This window comes from Mirounga leonina, unplaced genomic scaffold, assembly GCF_011800145.1.
Source record: "Mirounga leonina isolate KUSES-001 unplaced genomic scaffold, KU_Mleo_1.0 Mir_174, whole genome shotgun sequence".
Classification (NCBI taxonomy): domain Eukaryota; kingdom Metazoa; phylum Chordata; class Mammalia; order Carnivora; family Phocidae; genus Mirounga; species Mirounga leonina.
The window spans coordinates 6,763,247-6,780,333 of record NW_023270451.1 but is presented as its reverse complement, the minus strand read 5'-3'; the positions used below and the strand labels follow the sequence as shown (position 1 = coordinate 6,780,333).

General features: G+C 36.0%; 1 protein-coding gene across 6 annotated transcripts in view; it reads right to left on the bottom strand.

Moving 5' to 3' along the window:
* The window catches only part of PHTF2 (putative homeodomain transcription factor 2), a 114,245-nt gene that overhangs the window by 32,129 nt on the left and 65,029 nt on the right, over positions 1-17,087 (bottom strand). For 5 of the 6 annotated variants that reach the window (XM_035020436.1, XM_035020440.1, XM_035020438.1 and 2 more), the window contains 4 exons: positions 12,109-12,178; positions 11,376-11,534; positions 5,944-6,109; positions 4,864-5,028 (listed from right to left, as the gene is read on the bottom strand). In XM_035020436.1, the coding sequence (XP_034876327.1) occupies positions 4,864-5,028; positions 5,944-6,109; positions 11,376-11,534; positions 12,109-12,178 (560 nt within the window). The remainder of the gene's footprint in view (positions 1-4,863; positions 5,029-5,943; positions 6,110-11,375; positions 11,535-12,108; positions 12,179-17,087) is intronic. The other variant, XM_035020441.1, reaches the window with a different exon arrangement.

The following is a 17,087-nucleotide window of genomic DNA, read 5'->3' as shown; positions in this document are numbered from 1 at the left end:
CTTCTGCCAGAAGGCATAAGGCTGTTAATGGGCTGTTAATAGGGACAGTCAGCAGAATTTAAATGGGATCTCTGAGTGAAAGATATATGGGAGTTCTTTGCATTGTTCTCTCAACTTTTCTAAAAGTTTAAAATTGTTTCAAAATAAAATCATATCTTTTTCAAAGTATAAGCTGATTTGTACCCTCATTAGGACATTTTGGATGTGAGCATAGGAAAAATGCTGAAAGGAGAAAGAGTTGGGAGAGCTAACTTCAGCTGAAAACCTCTGACTGCCCCAGGTGACGTTTAATTCTACCCCCGACTGCTGCTTCGCTCATACTGCCTTTAACAGCTGAAACTAAGAACCTCACAGAATAATATTAATTTCTCAAAAGGAACACAGGTTACCAAGACTCAGATGTTTAATTACCCCCATTCCCTTGTTTTAGGGCATAAAGATACTAGGGAAAGGCAGTGGGACTGAGAAATTTACTTAAAATACTAATATTGTAAAATTCTACTTAGACTATTTTTTAAAGCGAAGCTACTTCATTTAAATCAACTTTAAAATATGTCCAAAAATAAATTAAATCAAGGTGAAGAGCATTCTGGTTTTAAAATAAGCATATATATATATATATATATAATATATATATATAAATCATCATTCTCTACCCAAAATAAAAAACAGGGTAAAAGGGTGCCTGGGTGGCTCAGTCGGTTGGACGTCCGACTCTTGATTTTAGCTAAAATCTCAGGTTTTGATCTCAGCGTCATGAGCTCAAGCCCCATACTGGGCTCCTTAAAAAAATAAATGAAATAAAATAAAATAGAACAGGGTAGAAAAAAGCTGGTATCAGGGATTAAAAGTACTGCAGTATAGAAAGAAATGGTACTTTTTACTATTATCCACAAAAAATCTACCTTTTGACGGCTACACCGAATGCATGTAATATATCCACTTAGTAAAACCAGAGTTAACAATTTTTGCTTAGATCAACCCAAACACCATGAGTCATAGTCATGTAGGCAGTGAGGTTAGTACTGCCTTGAAAACAGGAGACTTACAAGTCTATAGTGATCTTACTTATTCTGTGATAGAAACATTGGATTTTGAACGAAAAGCATTTGCAAAGAAACAATGTGCAATTCCCCTGCCATGGTTAAAGTGTGCCATGTTTTATAAGTTCAGAGCTAATTCTGTAACTACCCTACTGCATTAGTCTTTGAATGGTATGGCCTGTGTAGAATTTTCTTTAAAGTGTTATGCTTGACATTCAAGAAGGATAGCTCTATGTTGCAAATACTCTTGGGAGGAAATGACTTTTAGAAACATAAGTAGTATAATTAGCGTAGTTCCTTTGTGAGATGAATGATGCTTTTGGTCTTGTCTGAAAAAATGCAAATAAATGTACAACCTACACCATAAATCAATCATAAAACTGGATGTGTTTTTCAACATTAAAAACTTTAACCAGAGAGTTAACACAACTTTTAAAGAACTTACTAGCTTATGAAATCTCAAATCTACTGTATCAAACATGAAAAACCAGTGTGCTTCTATTTGAAAAATCTTGTCAGGTAATCAAGAACACTCATGGTACTCTGTACTGCCACGGGGAAAAAAGTTGGAAGTATTTATTGGTGCTCTAGAACTCAGAGGTATATAAATAGATCCAACTGAAGATCATCCTTCCAGTACTAAAGGACATTAGAGAATAACTATGGGGAAAGTTAACAGTAGCAAATAGCTCTTGTTCTAGAACATGATATGAAATTTCTAGTCCTGCTCTCATTTCTACAGGGTTAGGAATCCAGAGGGAGGGGAGGCTAGAGTAACAGACTGCATAAAATCTTATAAATGCATTTATAAGAAAATGACACATACGCCTACATATTATCATCACTGCTGTGTGCAGCTATGCATACATCTTGATGACATGCTAACATAGCCCTTCAAAGACTTTTGGGTCCCTATGTTTCCCTAGGTATCTTCTACAACACCTGAGTTTGAGAGCTGTGTACCAAATTATGCATTATGTACCAGGTTTGTCTATGGTACCTGTAATTTTTCTAGAACTAGTCCAATTCTAAAATAGAGTGGCTATAGCAAAGTTAATGAGTTATCTAGCTATGGCCTAAGATACATATTTTTAAAAATCTGGGATATACTGACATTTACATGGTCTTCATCCTTGTCTGTGGGAGACACACTTCACCCAGTTTACAGCTTAAATGACTGAACTATTTTAACTGCAGGCACTAAAAACCAAATTTTTAATCCTTGTACCAAAAATTTATGGTGGGGCTACCTACATACCCACTCTTACTTACATTGTACACTATACTCCATTATGTGAAGAAAATCAATTTATTAAATCTTTAACATCCATTTAAGTGTTAAAAACATTCAATATGGAGGTTAAATGGGACAGCAATCTTTAAGGTAGGTCAGTCAGAGGGCACCTGGGTGGCGCAGTCGGTTAAGCGTCCGATTCTTGGTTTCGGCTCAGGTTGTGATCCCATGGTCATGATCTCAGGGTTGTGGGATTGAGCCCTGCATCCAGTTCTGCGCTCAGCACGGAGTCTGCTTGAGTGAGACTCTCTCCCTCTGCCCTCCACTCCCCCCACCTCTAAAATCAATAAATCTTTTAAAAACAAACAAACAAACAAAACCCCAAAATACCCTCTAGGCTTAAAAAAAAGAGTAGGTCCATCAGGCATGTGAGTTAACATGTGACCAGGTTTTACTCTGGCATCTGCATCTAATCCACCAAGTCAATTTATATTGACTGTTTTTCAGTGATACTGTGATGGTGAAATTAATCTTAAAGAACATGTAAAAAAACTTAGTATCTGAATTCTGAAAGGCATTATGCTGAAGAGATATACTATCTAGATGTAATTCTTCCTACTCAATCTTTTTAGTAGAGATTATAATTATGCTAATTTAAGACTATAATTCTTTGAAATTAAAGTACTAAATACTTAGGAAATACGGTTGATTTCTACATCTTTTTAAATTGATACTTTCTTTGGCTTTGTTTTCTCAGTTTCATAGAGTTCTTTTACAATAATTCTTATCTTTTTTCAAGTGAGAAATATTATGTCTTGTTTAAAAAAATAGTTTTATCCTGGGAATGAAATGTACTTAGAAATGATAAATAGGGCCCTTCCAACTTATAAACACAGCATGTAAAAATAGTAGTTTTCGTCCTAACATCTAGAAAACCAAAAGACACTATACACAAAGCTTAGACATTTGTGTGGTTATACATTTATTTTCCCATCGGTTATGTTAATTCAGATACTTTAATGGAAGTATCCAGCTTTTCAATTTATTATCACCAGAAACAATTTTAAGTCTCAGTTGATCTTTCAGTCTAAGGCCTTTCTGGCTTATCAAAACTTGAAAGAACAAGACATCATCAAGATTTCAGAACTCAGTTTAGAACTTCCAAAATTAACATTTTTCTTAAGATCTTTTTGTACCTAATATTTAAAACATTCTCATTCATATGCTAGCAAACCAGTTCCAAATGAGACAGCTGAAAATAGTGCATCTTTAAAAACATTTAGATTATGAAGTTGTCATTTTAAAGAGAATAAATCCAAAGGGATTTAGCCATTCTATTATCAATGACTGGTAGTCAAGATCATCCTACAGCCAGCCCAACAGAAGAAAATTGAAGTCTGAATCTCATTTGACTAGAGAAACATAACAGAATTCCAAAGGCACTAAAACCTGATCTAGGGGCATTCTGAATGCTATGTAAGAGAAGATTAGTTTTGGTCAACCGTAACAACTAAAGGATTCCCCCATAGCAAAACATATCCACTGTGCCATTTATTTTATAACTGCTCATCAGAAAGTCTTGAGAAATGCGCTTAAGAAACTGACTTTGCAGAGATAAAATTATCAGTTCCTACTGTCAGAAAGGAGAGCTATTTATTAAAAAGAAAAAAAAAAAAAGACTAACAAAGAGAGACAGAATGCAATTCGAATTCAAAACCAAACCAAACCAAACCTAAATCTTTTCTGGATGAAGAAGAAGTGGTTGGAATAGTCAGGGGATCCACCTCAATGCCATAGTTACTTCAAACTATTAGGCTTTTGTACAATTTCCCTCAAAATTACAAGCAATGAAAATATCCCAGGATACAACTGCTTAATTTTATAATGCAGGTATAAAGTTATAAAATGATAAACTTTATCATAAGAGCACAATCACAAGGGGATGAAATAATTATATTAGTAGAGGAGTTAACAAAAGTGATCAAAAACAGTTATGTGCAGTATCCCTTTTCTTGATTTATTAACTTAGCAACTTTTATCATTATACTCAGTAGTTTGACCATAGCGTTTTAACTTTTTTCAAATTTATTACATGTCTAGGTAAACTAGTAATATAACTCTGAAATGTTGTGAATTAACTATTCAAAATAAAAATACAAGATTGAGTTAGGTTTATTTTTGCAGTTTGCTATAATTATATTTTCATACTTGGTAAATCTTTACTGTGATACAAACTATACAAAAAGCCCAATTTGACCAAAGTGCTGATAAAAATAGAATAATCAATTTAATAGAAGGAAAATAGTACTTGTGAAATCACAAAATAAACCAAAATCAAGAAATCCCAACTAGATATACTTTGATGGTATCTACTTATGCTCACAGAGGTATATTTTTACACATATCCCAAAGTAAACTTTATGGTCTCTATTTTTCCATTTTCTAGATAGCATTATTATTTATCAAAACAAAATCCATAATGGGACTGTCATAGTTAAAGTCATTAATATTCATTACCTGAGACTGAAGTGCCAGAAAAGGGATAGTGCATCTCTATTCCATATAAAGCCTTGAATAAATACAAACCCTGATAAAAAGAAAGCGGCATGCCAGAGATCTCTGAAGACAGCACCAACGCTGTAAGAGGTGCTTGTCCCGTGGCTCTGAGCTGCTCCCTCCTGTGTGTTATCTGTGGTACTAGAACCATCTCCTTCCCTATGGACTTCCAAATGGGCTGCTTTTCTTAATTTCCTTCATCAGAAGAGACGAAGAGCAGAAGGTAGCTTTAAAATGTTAACAACCACTTTCTTAGTAGCACATTCAAAATTTTGATCAAACATAAAAACAGGAACTTCAATACACAATAAAATTCAGATTAACTGGAGAAAAGTTAAGGTACACATTGAAGAACAACTTCTATAAATGTTAGGTTATTGTTCCTCGCTCACACTGACAGGTCAGTGGACATTAGGCTGTAATGGTATTATTGGACAGATTTTTACAAAGCATTTCTTCCCTATTTGAATGCCACTTATCTGCAGAAGAAAGAAGAAAATCTAGATCAGAGAGAATTAGAATCTAACCGATGAACAATGCTATTTATCTAATGTAGGTATTATCTTTTCAAAACAAAAAGGGCTTAAATCTCAACACCCCCATACTGCAAATGTCTCAATCTCTTAGCAACGATATTCAAAAGAGGAATTGCTCCAAAGGACCCTTACAACAGAACTCCATTGTGCTGAGTGGCCAGCGAGACTTGCTATGTTTACTTAATCAAGAGGCAATATTAAACAGCTTTGAATAGCATTTAATAAACAGAATTTAGCTGAATTTTTTTCCTGGCTATCGATTTTGCCAAAGTATAAGTACAAGATTTTATAAATAGAGGGAATTACCAGCAATTCCAGCTTATATATTCCCTACAATGATATTAGGTGCCTTGGGAATGAGCTTTAGGAAAGAGAACAAAAACAACAAAAACAGGTATGTGGTCTCACAATGGCCTTGGAGCAAATACACAAACTAAATCATTTGGTAGGTTACTCTGAAGCTTCCTGCTCTACCTAAAAGAGTGACTTTACAAGGTAACATTTTATTCAAGTCGAGAACAATCTTAGATTCAAGTTACACAAATCCACAGAAAGACTGCTTTCAGCAGAGTACCTTCTTCTTTTACCCCCTGCACTCAGAGGGGGTTTTGGTGTTCTTGTTGACACGATCTGGCAGTGAACAGTTCCCAGGAGCAGCATCAGCCATACTGGCCCAATCACTTCCGTCAGAGGTATGCTGTGTGGGCTAGAAGCGGAACAGAATAATACTACTGCAGCAACTACAAAAAGGGAAAGAAAATATGTTTAATTATAGATCTGACAGTCACGTCTTCAAAACTTTAAAAACTGTTCTAACATTGCTTCTTGCCAGATTACTTTTCTAAATTTAAATAAGTTAAAAATGTTACTGCAGACAAGCTCTCTCAGACTATTTTTTTGTTTGCCACTGGCTAACCACACAACTTGGTAATAAACTCCTGGAACAAGATAACATCCAACATAGTCTCTAAAGTACACATTTTCATGCTGCAATGAAAACCAGCTGCATATGAATCTAAGGGCATTCCTGATAAGATCACAAACAATCAAAAGAACCACTAACCTCAGGTGTACTTAAGTTCTTTCTTTTACAAACAAGGGAAGTCTATGATGGTGGGTAGTAAGGCTATAAAGAGCTTCTTCTTCTTTTTTTTAAGATTTTATTTATTTGACAGAGAGATACAGAGAGAACACAAGTAGGCACAGTGGCAGGCAGAGGGAGAGGGAGAAGCAGGCTCTCCACCGAGCAGGGAGCCAGACACGGGGCTCGATCCCAAGACCCCAGGATCATGACCTGAGCCTAAGGCAGCCGCTCAACCGACTTCTTTTCAAATAGAGATTTATCTGCTCAGAAATAATAACATAAATTTACTTGGGTACATTTTTCGGGGAAACCAGTAAACACTCACCAATGTTAACCATTGCCACATGAAGAAGAAATCTTGTTTCTGCCTGCTCAGCATCCTTTATACTTTCCAGACATTAAATCTCTTTATCTTTTGGGAGTCTGCCTCCTATATTTGTCAATCAAATGGTCTTATTTCTCCCACTTCAGGGAAAGACATGTAATCTAGTTTTACCAGAGTCTTAATTCTGGGCACAGGAATTAGTAAGGAAATGGGCATGTAACCTTAGCAGGACCAATCAGAATCTTTCTTGGGGATTAATACAGGTAGTTGGAAAGAAAGTCTTTCTCTTACATCACAAACACTAAGGACTATGGGAATATGAAATTGCCAGGGGCCACCTCAGCCACCTCCTTAAGAGACCAGCATGATGAGAACAAAATCAACAGTATAAAAAGTGAAGATATCATCTGAGGCTCTAGATCCAGCAATACTTGGACACAGGGCCTAGGAGTTCCTAATTCTGTTTTGGAACAACTGGAGAATTTGAAAATTGGGAGATTTTTGTGCATTTTGTTAGGTGTGATTATTGTAATGTGCTTGTGTAATGTGCATATTTTGAAGAGATGCATGTTGATGTATTCAGGAGTAAAACATCATGATGTATATAATTTAACAAAATATATTAAGTAAATATTCCAAAATATTAATAATGATTTAATCAAAAAGATGGGCATATGCTATTTAGAATGACTATATAACTTATCATGTAAATCAGGACTCTTTTGAGAGTGAAAGGAGAGCTGTTAATAAAAGCACCAGGACGACACAAGTAGGTTTGGACAGTTGGACAGTCCCAAGCAAACCAAACAAATGGCCATCCCAGTTATTGTTTTTGTAGTAGCCCATCTAGTTTCCTGGTTTTTTTGAAAATTTTTATGATCAGCAGTAAAAACAAACAAAAAAACCCAACACTTTTTGCAAAAGCTAGTTTGCATTTGGTTTTTGCCACCACAACTGAAAGAAAGGATTCTATCATACCAAGATGAAGCTTAGCTCCTCACATGTGTTTAAGAGGTATCATAAACACAACTTACAGCTTTATATTCTCCTGAATAATAATTTCTTTAAAAAGAAAAAAAAAAAAAGACTTAAATTTTTTAAAATGCCAATCATCTTTATGAATTCCCTGGAATTTAACCCAAATTCTCTAGTTGTTTTTTATAAGAGTCCAGAAGTTTGAAAAGTATAGAGTTTTTGTTGTCTTTAATAGGAACTCTAATGTGACCTTTATTAAATTCCTTTACCTTTTTGAGCCTTGGTTTATTTTTTGTACAATAAAACAGGATATAGGTACTATAAATACATGTGAGGTAATACAATAAAACACTTTGAAAAGCTCCTTACATAAATAAATGTGTACCTAACGCTGGCAAATAGTACTTTTATTCACCATCATTAACTATCTTTAAAAAGAAGGGGGATGCAAATGCTACTTAAGATCTTGTTTCAAAGTTTCTGGTATAACCTCCAACCTATTTTTCCCCTTTGAGTGAAGGGTTAAGAAGAAATCATTCACCTCTCTTATATAATGCTAAATTATACTTTTTGATCATTTAATGAAGTCCGATGAACTAGACAGAACTACTAGAGATTTTTGCTAGGCAGTACTTCTACAGATTCCTCCAAGAGCTCAACAAGACAACATGTTTTATTAGCCACAAAAGTCCCAAGGTAGGACTCCACATACTGGCCAAGCAGAACCCTAGGGATAATTGTCAGAAATACAAAATATCTAAAGTTTAATTCTCAGGTCTGTCCATCTTTGAGATTTAGTGGCAGATGTTAGGCACTGGGAGTAGTAAGACAAATAAGACATAGTCTCTGCTCCCTGCCCCTCCTCAATTCAGAAGAAAAGGGGGACACATAAAGAAACAAAATACCTGTAATGGACTGAACTGTGCCCTCCCCCGTTCATATGCTGAAACCCTACAGTGCCTGTATGGGTGTAGTAAAGGTTGAATGAAGTCATAAGGATGGAGCCTTAATCCAAAAGCACCGATGTCCTTTTAAGACAAAGAGATACCAGAGATCTCTCTGCTCACACACAGCAGAAAGTCCATGGGAGGACACAGTGAGAAGGCAGCCATCCACAAGTCAGTAAGAGAAACCTCACCAGACACTAAGCTGATGGCACATTGATGTCAGACTTCCAGCCTCCAGAACTGTGAGAAAATAAATCTCTGTTGCTTAAGCCACACAGTCTGTGGTATTTTGTTATGGCAGCCCAAGCCAACTAATACAATTCCTATGAAGAGTGCTATAATGTGCACAGAAAGACCTATAGCTAAACTGGGGGTGAGGGGGTAGGAAAGGATTCTCAAAGAAGGTGGCACCGGATGCCTAATCTAACTGAGAGAACAAGTAAATGCAGATTAGGTGAATATAAGGCAAAAGGGCCACCCAAACAAAGAGAGTTGCACATTCAAAGGCATATAGGATTTAAAACAACAAACAAACAGGGCGCCTGGGTGGCTCAGTTGGTTAAGCAACTGCCTTTGGCTCAGGTCATGATCCTGGAGTCCCGCATCGGGCTCCCTGCTCAGCGAGGAGCCTGCTTCTCCCTCTGACCCTTCCCCCTCTCATGTACTCTCTCTCATTCTCGCTCTCTCAAATAAATAAATAAAATCTTTAAAAAAAAATAAATAAAACAAACAAACAAACAAAAACACCACAAAACAACACAAAAAAGAAAGAGCAAAGAGCTAATTTAGTCTGGTAAAACCTGGGGAGAGATTCAACAAGGGACTGGCTAAAAAACTTGGCTTTCCTCTTGAAGGCAATGATAACTAGAAAGAGATTTAGACCTTAAGTGGCTGGTTTGAATTTGCAATTTAAAAGGTAAATGGACAGAAGGCAGAATATATAAGGGCTCTTGGCAGTAATCTGGGTGAGAAATGATACAAGCAAAAAGCATAAACAGAGTTGAGAATACATAGTTGCGATACTTAAAAGGCATGTAATTGAAGTAAAAACCTATACTTAGTTATACAAAACCAAATCTGACTGCACACAATTCTTTCTACCTTTTAGGAGGTAAGGGTGGGATAGAGAATGAGGTAACTCAGAGCACTGCACCTTATATGCAAAAAGATGGAGGCACAGGGGTTTCGAGAGGTACCAGCAGATTCCTGAGGGTCATTAAGGGTCGTATCACTTTGTCACTGGCTGTGACTCGAAACAGGTTAAGTCACTTCTTTGATTTGGTAGGAGAATATTCAGTGTTCACCACTTAAAATGTTAAACTTTGGTTCTGAACTGAAAAGTATCTATTTCATGTCTGATCTAACCTGTCTTCCTTATTTAACGTAGACAAGCCAGTAAGTGAATTTCAGATACAATATGTGAACTTCTAGTTACAATGGAAACTAGTCATTATAATAGCAAAAAAACAGCAAAAAGCTTAAGTGTCCAACACTGATGTAGGATAGAATATTTTACAATAATTTAAAAATGTATTTTTAAAAGCAAAAAAACACAATTGTTTATACAGAATAATCTCAACATTTAAAAATGTTACAAAGTAAACTGCGAAAGGCAAGATTATGGGTGGGTTTTTTGTTTTTTTCCTATATTTTCCACATTTTCTGCAATGAACATTTATCATTCCTTCAATCAGAAACACACACATACTCTATTGACAAAAATCATAAATCTTCAGAGTTCACTCCTTTTATGTATATAAGATGTACCCTGGCTTCAAAGAAACAACTTTACCTAAATAAAAGTCTGTAGGTTTTATTACATTTTCATTTACTTAAAAGACATTTATCTGAAAAAAAAAAAGATATTTATCTTTTTACTTAGAGTTTGTTGATAAACCATATTTAAATAATCATTCAAGGTTACAACGATGTTTTTAAAAAAGCAAGACATTAGAAAGACTGAAAGGGTACCCACTAAATTAAAATCATTGCTTTTATTAGAGTGCGGGGATGAGTGGTGTCTCCTTCACACCCCCAAGCGCGCCACGGCGCCGTGTAGTACGCGTGTGACTCGGCAGTCAGAACGCTGAGACTTGAATCTGGACTCTCCCACACCTGCAAACTGTGACTTTGCGCCCTCAGGTCCTTCGGGTCCCCTTTCTATCAGCTAGGCAGAATACCAGTACTTACACTTCCCTGCATGGTGGCTGTGAGAATTAAATGAGAATCTGAAGAGCACTCAGAAAATGGGGTACAGACTCTCAGTACAGAATGAGGACAGTCTCAGAACACAGTGGTCAAAAGAAAAGAGAAACCATGGCTGAGACAGGAAAAATGAACTCCCACTGCTTGTATAAAAAAAGACTAGCGTGGTAGGTATATGTGGATGTATGTGCATTTGAAGAGACTGTGTAGTTGTTAAGTTCCTCTCAATCTGTATTTTTCTTTAGTCATCCACAGATTCTAATTTTCATAAAATTATACTGGAAAATAACTGCTTTGTTTTCTCAAACATTTTTAATACCAAACCAGTTGTGTCTTACTAAATGAAATATCACAATAAAAATGTATCTTCATACTCAGTATAATAATGTTTTTTAAAAAGCCTTAGTAACCCTAAAAATATAACATCCTGAAAGTTAAAAGCAAAATGAATTTCTATCATTTAATTATACCTTGCAGAAGATAAAGGACAAGAAGCCAGAAAAAGATGACTTTTGATGTTACTTGTAACCACCACCGGAAGAAAAAGGGGAAAAACACAACTCGAACGATTCCCTTTCTAGTCAGAGAAGTCCAAGGACTTTCAGGTTTTGCCTTAGCAAATGCAGACCCTGAAAAAAGTAAAATAAATGACAGAGCACATTTATCATTCTTTAATTTCCTCAGAGAAAAAATTTCAACATTTGAAGAACAAAAAACCATGTCTAATTTTATTTTGTATTACACTGTGAGAAATGGCCAATTTTGGGTAGTACACAGAGTTTAAAAACATTCTTCATGCTATCATATTAACATTAACTCAGGTACTCTGAAAAAAAAACGATTTTAACTGAAATGACAGCAGAATTTCTCCCACATATTTTATAAATATAAGACAATGTTCAAATGTCAGTTCCAATTAGGAATTAAAAGTTACCACTTTAATTTTTATAATCAAGCCATATAGCTTGCTAAGCAAACACAAGCTGGTTTTCTTTCCTTTTTATTATTTCTTGGACTGATCTCTAGTGGGAGTAAAGACTAGTAAAGACCAGTAAATACCTCCATTATCTCTTGTACGACTCCTGCCTTCGCTTATGCTCACATTGCTTTTATTTCTACAAACATATATCTAACCCGCTTTGAATTCTGTTTCTTCAAGGTCAATTTCTAATTGCATTAAGCTTTTATTTATTCAAGACTCACCTCTTACAAGATCAACATCTATGAGGTCTGGTTTCACATGTGCTGTTTTCTTTGGTTTATTCCTTAAACCCTATAATATATTAAAGTAGGATTGATAAGAGAGTAGGTCTTAGAAGTCCTCATCACAAGAAAAAAAAAATCTTTGTGACTAGTAGGGGGATGGATGTTAACTACTTATTGTGGTATCATTTCTCAATACATACAAATATTGAATCATGCTGTATACCTAAAATATAATCTATATGTCAATTATACCTCAATAAAAAAAACAGTATTGGAATTCAATAGATATATTTTTAAATCCAGAATAACAGAAAATAATCAAATTCTAAAGATCTCAATTAAAAAAAAATTTAATATACTGGAGAAAAATATAACACATTGTATATTTGTTACAACTGGAATGTAATTGTAGTATTGAATACATTTTATTACTTTCCAGAAGGATAAATTCAGGGATGTGTGTAACAGGGGAGGCCTGTTTATTACTAAAAGTAAAATTCTAGAACAAAGACTATCACTACCACTCAATTTGGATGTCCAGTCTGAGATGGTCCACGAGACTGTGTTGGCCCCAGATTTGCACAAGAGCGTGCACTGAGGCTGGCTGGGAGAGCAGGGGCCCTGAAAGGCCCTCAAGGTGTGATGATGGGGGCGTTGGTGCAAGAAGCAGTGGCTCACAAAGCTGGGAATGCAGACTTCTCAGCTGATGCCAGCATGTGGGGATGTATTAGCTGAGACCCAGAGAGGATGATGCATATCTCAGGGTCGCCACTATGTTCACATGCCAACCACTAACGAGACCACGATGCCACCTAATCACCTTAGAACTTAGACGCCATGCCCAGGCGGAGGAGGAGGAGGGAAAAGCAGGAGTCACAAACTGAATTAGTTTAAACTCGGAATTACTGAACACTAAGATTAAGTTTCTGCCACCAATGTACAGAGTGGGAATAAGGGTAGAGATCAAAATCATTGGGGAAAAAAAACCCTACACTTTAAACTAGGATGTTAAGAATTGGAAGAGCTTAGGCTAAATTCCGCAGGAGCCAAATAGAGGCTGAGATATGAGACGCAGTGTTTAGATGCTTTGTTTACTATTCATTCAATTAATCAAGTGTGCAGTAAATTCTGTTTGGTCCTGATCCAAAAAACAATGACCCCTGAGGTAAAAATTTAGTTAAGTACTGTTTGCATCTAAAACAAAGAAGAGGAGACTATTTGAGCTCAGAATTAACTGAGATGTTTAAACCAAAATGTACCCTGAAATCAAGAAGCAATTAACTCCAAACCCTTTCAGTCTGTCCATGTGAAGTTGAAAACTACTCAGAGGTACAAATACAAAAGAGAAGAAAAGAGGACAGAAGACATAGCCATGGTAGTAATTTTATATACAGTCGGATCCTCATATTCATAGATTCTACATTTGCAAATTTATTTTATCCCCAAATCAATACTTGCTGTGCTTTTGCAGTCATTTGGAGACATGCACAAAGTAAGAGTGGCAAAAAATTTGAGTCACCCAATGTGCACATTCGCCGCTGCAAACAAGGCAACAATCTGCTTTCTTATTTCAGCTCCCATGCTGAAAATAAGTATCCTTTTCACAGTCAATTAGTGCTGGGTTTTGCTTTTTTTGTACTTCTTGTTGGTAATTTTGTTGTTTAAAAATGGACCTCAAGCACAGTACAGAAGTGCGGTCTAGTGTTCTAAGTGTAAAGAAGGCTATGATGTGCCTCACTGAGAAAATGCACGCTAGATAAGCTCTGTTTGAGTGTGAATTATAGTATCATTGGCCATGAGTTCAGTTGTTAATGCATCAACAATATCTATTAAACAAGGTGTCTTTCAACAGAAACATACATAAAACAAGGATACGTACTGATCACCTGACGAAAGTGTTATGACTAGAGGTGGAGCAATGGTCAGTATTTGCTAATTCAGTGTTCATGGTGACGTCACAGAATGTAACTCCTGCGAATAACGAGACTTGACTGCACCTGTACTTAATTTCCCATTTTAATGTCATGATAGAGTGGCTCGCAGACTATGAATCACCCCCAATATTTTGCAAATTGGAAAACCAATTCTAATAATACAAACATGTAAAAACAAAATTTCATTAATAGAGCACTATTTAGATTTGATATGAAGTTTGAGATTTAACCTTTGTTACTGCCAACAAATGTGAAAACAGTAACATATTTTGATTTACTTCTATCTTTTATACTTTTTTTCTAATAATTTGAAAATAATCTTATTGCCAATGTTTTATGACAAATATGAAGCTTAATTTACTGCTGTACACCTAAAATTTTTATCAGGTTGTTTTAAGAACTTAAAGTGCTTATGAGAGGAATAGTAAATTAACCTGATTTATGCAACTGTGTTGTTTTTCAATATGTTCATTCTTCTTGACCTTTTTCTATGTGGTTCATTTCCTATTTAATATTTTATTAAAACATTTATTTTGAGCTACATTGTAGAGTCACAGCACAAATGCCAGTTTTATTGACTGATTGATTGACTTTGAGAGAGAGGGTGAGAGAGTTTGTGCTCATGAACAGGGGAGGGGGGAGGGGCAGAAGGAGAGGGAGAGAACGAATCTTAAACAGGTTCCACGCCCAGTGCAGAGACTGACATGGGGCTCAATCTCACAACCCTGAGATCATGACCTGAGCCAAAATCAAGAGTCAGATGCTTGGGGTGCCTGGATGGCTCAGTTGTTAAGTGTCTGCCTTCGGCTCAGGTCATGATCCCATAGTCCTGGGACTGAGCCCCGCACTGGGCTCCCTGCTCAACTGGAAGCCTACTTCTCCCTCCCCCACTCCCCTTGCTTGTGTTCCCTCTCTCACTGTCTCTCTCTCTGTCAAATAAATAAAAAAAATCTTAAAAAAAAGAGTCGATGCTTAACTGACTAAGCCACCCAGGCAACCCCTTATTTATTTATTTTATTTTTTATAATTGCCAGTTTTGATAAAACTCCCCTTCATGGTAACCTATCAGAATATTTAGAGGGTTTAAAGTAAGAAAAACAGGGGCACCTGGGTGGCTCAGTCGGTTAAGCAGCTGCCTTCAGCTCAGGTCATGATCTCAGGGTCCTGAGATCGAGCCCTGCATCAGGCTCCCTGCTCAGCAGAGAGTCTGCTTCTCCCTTTCCCTCTGCCTACCGCTCTGCCTACTTGTGCTCTCTCTCTCTGTCAAATAAATAAATAAATACCTTTAAAAAAAACAAAATAAAATAAGAAAAACAAAGAAAAGTATCACTGATAAATCTTCTAACATTAATGATTTTAAACACCAAACTAAAAGATATCAGCACCCATACGTAAGCATTCATAAAATCTGATTTTAAGTAAGTAGATATTTTAAGTTGGAAAATTTTAAATTGGTTTAGAGTAAACTATATTCACGCAAAATAGCACAGCTTTCCAGACTATCAAAAAGTTTAAATGAACAAACAAAAAATGAAAACTAAGTTCCAAAGAAAAGATTTAGTAACTACTGACTTAACTAGAAAGTAGAAACAATCAGGCACTATAAATACAATTACTCTCCAAGAATCCAAGTAATATATATATATATATTTTTTAAAGATTTTATTTATTTGACAGAGAGAGACACAGCGAGAGAAGGAACACAAGCAGGGGGAGTGGGAGAGGGAGAAGCAGGCTTCCCCGCGGTGCAGGGAGCCCGATGTGGGGCTCGATCCCAGGACCCTAGGATCATGACCTGAGCCGAAGGCAGACGCTTAACGACTGAGCCACCCAGGCGCCCCCAAGTAATATATTCTTTACTGAATATACACTTAAACTCTTACAGTATATTCCTAAGGCACAATAACACAAATTGTATGAAGTTTTGTATTTTTTCAAATCTGTAAGTACACAGCTAGTGTTGAGCCAAAAAGCTTGTAACTGCTGTTTAAATTTAGAAAGTACTTCTGTTCAATGATGCAGACGTCCCATATTTGGAACTATTATAATACCGTGACTCCACCAAAGGACGTAACCATCAGTTTCACTTTCCAGAAATCCTGTTTAGTTTCCCCCATCCTGTTTTTCCTCTATAATGACTTTAAATAGCATGGTTCTTTTTACTAAAGCTTTATAACTCTAGTAAGTACTAAAACTGGGGGAAATTCCACATTTACTTTTAAATTTGGGTCAAGGTGAACAGAAAGTGGTAAGTTTTTGGTTATAATTTCTAAAATGTTTAAGGAAAAAATAATTTGCGGGCGCCTGGGTGGCTCAGATGGTTAAGCGTCTGCCTTCGGCTCAGGTCATGATCCCAGGGTCCTGGGATAGAGGCCCACATCGGGCTCTCTGCTCCGCGGGAAGCCTGCTTCTCCCTCTGCCTCTCTCTCTCTGTCTCTCATGAATAAATAAATAAAATCTTAAAAAAAAAAAAAAGAAAAGAAAAAAATAATTTGCAACTTACAGAAAACTTCAGCAATATCAACTAAGGGTCTTCAATTTTAAAAAAATAAACATTTCCAAAGAATATATTTTGATTTCTTTAGTTGCTGCTCACTGCTGTGACAGACAGACAATTGAGTAGAGAGGACAAACTCAATGCATTCCGTATAGTGTTTTCTAAGTACCTGGTCCTTAGAAACCTTGGGTTTCTTTTTAAGTCAAATATTAATACTAATACACCACAGTTATTTCTCTACCTTTCTTAGAATGCAAAATTATTTTACACAATAAATAATTTGCCTCCACTAAAATGTTTAGCAAGAATAGAATGTTTTAGGCTTATCAACAAATTGACCCCTTTATTTAATTCAAAATAATAAGAGTAAGCTTTAATACTGTTTTTAATTCTTCACTTACTATTACAAAATACTATCTTTAAAGGGAGACATATTTCAGAAAAAAAGTTATAGTTCTTAGCCTTCTCCAAGTTCATCCTGTCAGTGCACCAAGGAACGGCTAATATAATTCCCGTTACACTAACCTCTATTTAGGCATTAAGAT